Raw genomic sequence first — 7,500 nt, 5'->3', positions numbered from 1 at the left:
AGTCAATTTAAATGTTAGCCACTAAAAAATCTGTTATTTATGACGTTTTATTTAGAAAGACAGAAAAAAAAACCTTTGTAATGACATTTTTTTGTGTGCTTTAAAAGCCTTATTTTTTAGAATATTAAAAATAAGAGGTCTGTGTCCCCCTAGAGGTACTCTGGAGGACTGCAGGGGGTACGTGTCCCCCTAGGGGTACTTTGGAGGACTGCAGGGGGTACGTGTCCCCCTAGGGGTACTTTGGAGGACTGCAGGGGGTACGTGTCCCTCTAGGGGTACTCTGGAGGACTGCAGGGGGTACGTGTCCCCCTAGGGGTACTTTGGAGGACTGCAGGGGGTACGTGTCCCCCTAGGGGTACTTTGGAGGACTGCAGGGGGTACGTGTCCCTCTAGGGGTACTCTGGAGGACTGCAGGGTACGTGTCCCCTAGGGACTGCTGGAGGACTGCAGAGTACGTGTCCTCTAGGGGTACTTTGGAGGACTGCAGGGTGCGTGTCCCCCTAGGGGTACTTTGGAGGACTGCAGGGGGTACGTGTCCCCCTAGGGGTACTTTGGAGGACTGCAGGGGGTACGTGTCCCCCTAGGGGTACTTTGGAGGACTGCAGGGGGTACGTGTCCCCCTAGGGGTACTTTGGAGGACTGCAGGGGGTACGTGTCCCTCTAGGGGTACTCTGGAGGACTGCAGGGGCTGTAGTTACTTTTTTCTACTGTCACTTTTTTTGAAGTTTGTCGCTTATTTGAATTGTTTGTCACTTTTGTCGCCCTAGTGTTGCCTTCCTTCTTTCTACTATGTTTTTTTCCAAGTTTTTGTTACTATTTTCGACCTATTCTTGCCTTACTAGGTTTTTCGCCTTTTTTCATCATCCAGGTACAAGGCAGGTACCAGCGCTGCCTGGAAGGAGACATTGGGGGCTTAAAACACAGATAAACCTACTGTTCCTCTTTATAGAGACTTTCTTTTTTCCTATCAAAAATTATTGGCGCTGGTTAGGGGGTACATGGCTTAAAAACTGTAAACCCTGTTCAGAGGGGGACCATTATTGAAAAAAGCTTGAGAACCAGTGGTTTAAAGGAACCCTAAAAACAAGATAAATGAAAGTCTAATTGGCAGGTTGCCCCTTCCTCTGGCAGATAAGTTAACGCTGTAACAGAGAAACATGTTCCACAGTGTCCTCGGCGAGTTGAAGGTGTCCCTGACCTGATCAGCCAGCGACGTACTGAGCATGCTCATTAGCTCCCTCTCGGCCGTCAGTCGCCACATCTGCTCCCAACCGATTCGCCGCAGCCGCTCCAGGTAGAGAAGGATGACGCCTGCAGGAGGGAACAGGAAGGAAGTCACAAACATGACGGGGGGAACCGACTTTCAATTTAACATGCGCAAGTTTTGGTTTCCGTAGCGGCCAGGCGCTTGTTGTGTTGCAGCCTTGGAGCACAGGAAGCGGCGCTCTAGTGTGGCTTTATTTTATGTTGAAAAAGCTGTAAAACTGCAACCCACCATTGAATCAAAATAAAACTTCCCTCTTATTTGTGAAATAAGCATGTGCCCCGTTTCAACTCCACCCCTCAAAGAATCAGAATCGATGAGAACCGGAATCAGAAGGAAGAATCAGAAATGTTAAAATCCAAACGATGCCCAATCCTAATCCTCGATGGTGTTTTCAGCCCCAAACTGACTTAAAGGCAGCGCTGCGACTGTCGACTTCAAGGCACCTAACCCTTACCTTAACCCTAACTCTTACCTTAACCCTAACCCTTACCTTAACCCTAACCCTAACCCTTACCTTAACCCTAACCCTTACCTTAACCCTAACTCTTACCTTAACCCTAACCCTTACCTTAACCCTAACCCTTACTCTTACCTTAACCCTTACTGTTACCTTAACCCTAACCCTTACCTTAACCCTAACCCTTACCTTAACCCTTACTCTTACCTTAACCCTAACCCTTACCTTAACCCTTACTCTTACCTTAACCCTAACCCTTACCTTAACCCTAACCCTTACCTTAACCTTAACCCTTACCTTAACCACGTAGTCGTTGGACGCGTGGGGAGGCTTCTGGGATCCGAACACACCTAACCTTAACCCTAACCACGTAGTCGTTGGACGTGTGGGGAGGCTTCTGGGATCCGAACACACCTAACCTTAACCCTAACTCTTACCTTAACCCTAACTCTTACCTTAACCCTAACCCTAACCACGTAGTCGTTGGACGTGTGGGGAAGCTTCTGGGATCCGAACACAACTAACCTTAACCCTAACCCTTACCTTAACCCTAACTCTTACCTTAACCTAGTGCCTTCCGGGCAGCGCTGCCCATACTACCGGTGGATTTTTTCATCTACCCGGTGAGTCAAAAAGTTAACTCCCGACACTGGTCCTGAGATAACTTATAACTTAGGATTCGACACTATTAATAAAATGGACTTGAAATTGAAAGCCAGATGTTACCTGTGTTGAAGCCCCGTCCCAGCGCAGGCCAGGGTTTGTGGTTCTTCCACAGGTTCCCCAGGTACCAGTCGCTCTGGTTCTCCACCAGGCCGATCACCTGCTTATCTGCAACACAACCGGCGTCACTCATCAGCACAAATCTCCAGCCAGTGTTGTAGTCAAGACCACCTAAACCAGGGGTTCTCAAACACATCACTCACAGGTCTGCATCTCATTTCTATTCCAGGTCAAAGATCTGGAACAATCGGCAATAACAAAAAAACATTCGGTCCGTTTTTTGAGCGTCATGCAGTAACAGTACAGCAGTATTCTTACATGGCTCCATGTAGTAAAAAGGAACTTTTTGTCGCTTCCACATTGTTTTTGTGACGCTTTTTGCAATGTTTTGGTCGCCTTTTTCAACGTTTTTGTAGATTTTTCCATGTATAGTCAACATTTACTAACAATGTATTGAACAACAGAACATTTATTTCAAAATAGAAAACGTTACACTTCATAAGGTATTGTTTTCATAACACAAGATATGGGCCGGGTCCAGGTGGACGTGGTCCGGACTTTAAGAAGCCCTGGCCTAAACCAAGACCAGAGTGTATCGAGACCAAGACTTTGAGGGGTTGAGACAGAGTCAAGACCGAGACCAAGACCAGTGTCCTGACTCCCGCAGTCACTTTTTTGGGAGCAGGAAGTTTTACATCCAATCACAGTAATGATGTTAACACATCAAATTTGACATCTCTGCAGTTGTGGTCTTGACCTGTCTTGAAATAAAATCCTGAGTCCTCTTTATCCGAGCCCGAGTAAAAATGCAAGACCAATCTTGAGGACTGTCTCGTAGGACTGTCTCGTAGGACCTTCACCACCAAAAAGTGAAGCCAAAATCTCCGGGATACGGACGCTGCCAACTTGTAATTTTGGAGCCAGAGTCTGCGCACCAGTGATTGCGTGGTGGGGCTGCGGTATCAAAGTGCCGCCCAAACACCCGCCCGACCAATCGCGAGTCAATCCATGCTGACGTTTCAGCCGGTTTTTATAGCATCAAATAACTAATAAAAACCAAACTGATTAATTAATTAATTAATTAACATTTGAAAAAAGAACAGTGTGCTGAGAACTACCTAAAATGACAGAAACCATTTTTGGGAAACATTTATTTGGCGTGTTCTTTGAATTGTTTGGCCCATGTCCCATCTGGGTGTTTGGTGTTTTAAGCCCCCAACGTTGTCTTCCAGGCAGCGCTGCCTGGAAGGCACTAGGATTAGGCAATGGTTAGGGTTAAGGTAAGGGTTAGGTGCCTTGAAGTCAACGTTGGGGGCTTAGGGTTAGGGTTAAGGTTAGGGTTAGGGGGGTTCGGGCTCCCATCTGCTAACATTAGGAAGCAGGTTTTATGACCTATACTTTTGGGCGAACCAGATGTTTTGGCATCACTTATACAGTCTATGCATCAAGCCCTGAAGTTCGCAGACAGAATACAATTCAAAATGTCTCACCGGTGAACTTCCTAAAGATCCCCCAGAGCTCAGCGATGTCGGTGGCGAAGGTGATGTCCGTATCCAGGACGATGACCTTCGACAGGTCCGGGGGCAGAGCTTTGGTTAGCGTCAGCTTCATCAAGCCGTAAATCCCTGAGTAATGCTTGTTGGGTATCCACGATACCTCGGACTGAAACGACAAACAGACTTATTATTCTCATTTCTACATCTTTATCTTTTCTTTTTAAACACTGTAAACGGACAGTGTTTGTTAATATGTGAGCAGTGTTCTGCGTGTGGGTTAACACAAAGCCACATTCTGCATTTTTTGGCAAAGACTCGGTGTGTTTTTGTTTGGAATCTGCAAATAGTGTCTTTTAATTAATTCTCTTGGTTCAGGGTAATTGGATCTGCATAAGTGCATCATCTGCAAACGTAATCGGCTTAGAGTCTCGTGTGTTTTCTCTCTCCGGTTTGAAACGCGAGTGAATGAAAATCTGAAGAGAGAGAGAGAGGCTGCAGGTCGAAGCATCTGACAGCACAAAGGACCCATTGTTCAGCACAAAGACTGTGATCACTCACACACACACACACACACACACACACACACACACACACTCACTTATGCATGCTCGTTCCTTACATTGGCGTCACTGTTGAGAGCCCATTCATCAACTTGACGTTAAAATAAATGATTTGGTGTTTTTGTGCTGAAGTGTCACTTGACTTTGGGAGGAAAGTGTTTCCAACAGCACGTCCAGCTCAATTACAGATCGCTGCTGTCGAGTGAAAACCTCGTAACCCCCCCGTTATGGCGATAGTCAGAAGGACGACGGACGCTCTTAAGTGCCCTGTGGTCAAGATAACGAGGGTAGCAGACACAAAGTGTGTTTGGAAAAAAATCAGGAAGCAAAATCTACTGTGGTGAGGTAATAACCTTGTATCTTTGCTTTTACTTATGTTAGTGACAGAAGAGTGTATCCTAATTAGAGCCCTGCGCGGCACTGTCTTCGTAATCCCGCTCCTGCCCGCTCCCAGTGGATTTCTGACCATTACCGCCCGTTCCCGCAGTATGTGTTCTACTAGCACCCGCTCCAGTAGTGTGTGTTCTGCTAGCGCCCGCTCCGGCAGTGTGTCTTCTGCTAGCGCCCGCTCCGGCAGTGTGTCTTCTGCTAGCGCCCGCTCCGGCAGTGTGTGTTCTGCTAGCGCCCGCTCCAGCAGTGTGCCAGCAGTGTGTGTTCTGCTAGCGCCCGCTCCGGCAGTGTGTCTTCTGCTAGCGCCCGCTCCGGCAGTGTGTCTTCTGCTAGCGCCCGCTCCGGCAGTGTGTCTTCTGCTAGCGCCCGCTCCAGCAGTGTGTGTTCTGCTAGCGCCCGCTCCAGCAGTGTGTGTTCTGCTAGCGCCCGCTCCAGCAGTGTGTGTTCTGCTACCAGCAGTGTGTGTTCTGCTAGCGCCCGCTCCAGCAGTGTGTGTTCTGCTAGCGCCCGCTCCAGCAGTGTGTGTTCTCCTACTTCCTGTTTCCGCAGTGTGTGTTCTGCTAGCGCCCATTCCAGCAGTGTGTGTTCTGCTAGCACCCGCTCCGGCAGTGTGTGTTCTGCTAGCGCCCGCTCCAGCAGTGTGTGTTCTGCTAGCGCCCGCTCCAGCAGTGTGTGTTCTGCTAGCGCCCGCTCCAGCAGTGTGCCAGCAGTGTGTGTTCTGCTAGCGCCCGCTCCAGCAGTGTGTGTTCTGCTAGCGCCCGCTCCAGCAGTGTGTGTTCTGCTAGCGCCCGCTCCAGCAGTGTGTGTTCTGCTAGCGCCCGCTCCAGTAGTGTGTGTTCTGCTAGCGCCCGCTCCAGCAGTGTGTGTTCTCTCAGCGCCCGCTCCAGTAGTGTGTGTTCTGCTAGCGCCCGTCCGCAGTGTGTGTTCTCCTACTTCCTGCTCAAGAGTGTGTGTCTCATAGCGCCCGCTCCGCAGTGTGTCTCTGCTAGCGCCCGCCTCCAGCAGTGTGTGTGTCTCCAGCGCCCGCTCCGGCAGTGTGTGTTCTCCTACTTCCTGTTTCCGCAGTGTGTGTTCTGCTAGCGCCCGCTCCGGCAGTGTGTGTTCTGCTAGCGCCCGCTCCGGCAGTGTGTGTTCTCCTACTTCCTGTTTCCGCAGTGTGTGTTCTGCTAGCGCCCGCTCCAGCAGTGTGTGTTCTGCTAGCGCCCGCTCCAGCAGTGTGTGTTCTGCTAGCGCCCGCTCCAGCAGTGTGTGTTCTGCTAGCGCCCGCTCCAGCAGTGTGTGTTCTGCTAGCGCCCGCTCCAGCAGTGTGTGTTCTGCTAGCGCCCGCTCCAGCAGTGTGTGCCCGCACGGCAAACATTACCTTGGTTGTCAATAGATTGACCATGGATTTTATGTCTTCTTCCCTCTCGCAGGGAAACTAGTTATTTTACTGTGTAGTATTAATAAATATGCATATCTATAGAAATTTCAGACATGGATGTTAATGAGTTAAATACGGAAACTGCTTACATTTAATATGAACTAGGAACTTTCTTTTGAATACGGTTTTCAGTCTAAATGGAGGCCAAACTGCAGATTGACCCTCCACCACATCCCATTACACACACTCGGGAAGCCTAAACACTCCTCTGATCTGTGTTAACGTGACAGACACGCTTTACGTCTTCACTGTGCAGGGTTTGTATTGATGTCTCCCCGTTTTTTGATACTCGGAGGTGAATCTCTTCTGTTAAAAGGAGATTTATAAATACGTTATCGTCTGCGTGTCCTCACAACTCGCAGAGGCTTTTCCTTTTGATATGGTAAATGTCAGATCTGACTTTGCCTCACCTTGTCCTTAAAGAGAATGAGTTTGGATGAGTGTGTGTGGAAGGAGTATTCAGATCCTTTACTTTAAGTTAAAGTACTACTACACGCTGTAAATAAATAATCTGTTACAAGTAATAGTCCTGCATTGAAAATGTTACTTAAAAACTATGAGTATCATCAGGAAAATGTAGTTTAAGTATTAAAAGTAAAAGTACTAGATGCAGAAATAACATTATGAATGTAGTGGATTAAAAAGTACAATATTTCTCTCTGAAATGTAGCGGAGTAGAAGTAGAAAGTACCTCAACATTTGGACTTAAGTACAGTATCACCACTGACGGTGTGTGTGTGTGTGTGTGTGTGTGTGTGTGTGTGCATGCGTGTGCTTGTCTGTGCATGTGTGTGCACGCGTGTGTGTGTGTGTGTTCATGTCTGCTTACCTTGAGTTCATCTGCATCGTAGAAGCTGACTTGCACAGACGGGACCATCCAGGACTGAAACAGCGAGCTCAGGATACGATTGGCTACTGTGTCGGTGATGAAATGAAAGTGGAGAGGGTTTCTCCTGAGAAACGGGAAGAAAAAGAAGAGACGCCCGAGGGTGATGATGTTCCACCGACACAGCTCCTTCTTTAACAAAAACTGGTTGGCAGTTTAGTGTTTTGGGTGGATTTAGTCTAATCGGCTCTAAAAGCATCAGTGTCCTCATTTACCTAATACCACCTTAACTAGGGCTGGGTACCCAGTTCAATACTTTTAAGGCAGCGACCGAACTGGCTCTAAGGTATCGAGTAAAATG

The 7,500-nt window shown here is 48.1% G+C and overlaps 1 protein-coding gene across 1 annotated transcript in view; it reads right to left on the bottom strand.

Annotated features, from left to right (window-relative positions):
- large2 (LARGE xylosyl- and glucuronyltransferase 2) overlaps positions 1–7,500 on the bottom strand; it is a 116,048-nt gene that overhangs the window by 19,772 nt on the left and 88,776 nt on the right. The window contains exons 6-9 of the mRNA XM_078255863.1: positions 7,143–7,266; positions 3,938–4,109; positions 2,451–2,555; positions 1,199–1,311 (exon numbers count right to left, since the gene is read on the bottom strand). Of these exons, the coding sequence (XP_078111989.1) occupies positions 1,199–1,311; positions 2,451–2,555; positions 3,938–4,109; positions 7,143–7,266 (514 nt within the window). The remainder of the gene's footprint in view (positions 1–1,198; positions 1,312–2,450; positions 2,556–3,937; positions 4,110–7,142; positions 7,267–7,500) is intronic.

Source organism: Sander vitreus, chromosome 1 (genome assembly GCF_031162955.1).
Source record: "Sander vitreus isolate 19-12246 chromosome 1, sanVit1, whole genome shotgun sequence".
Lineage (NCBI taxonomy): Eukaryota > Metazoa > Chordata > Actinopteri > Perciformes > Percidae > Sander > Sander vitreus.
The sequence above is the reverse complement of the archived record's forward strand: the minus strand, read 5'-3'. Positions and strand labels throughout refer to the sequence as shown.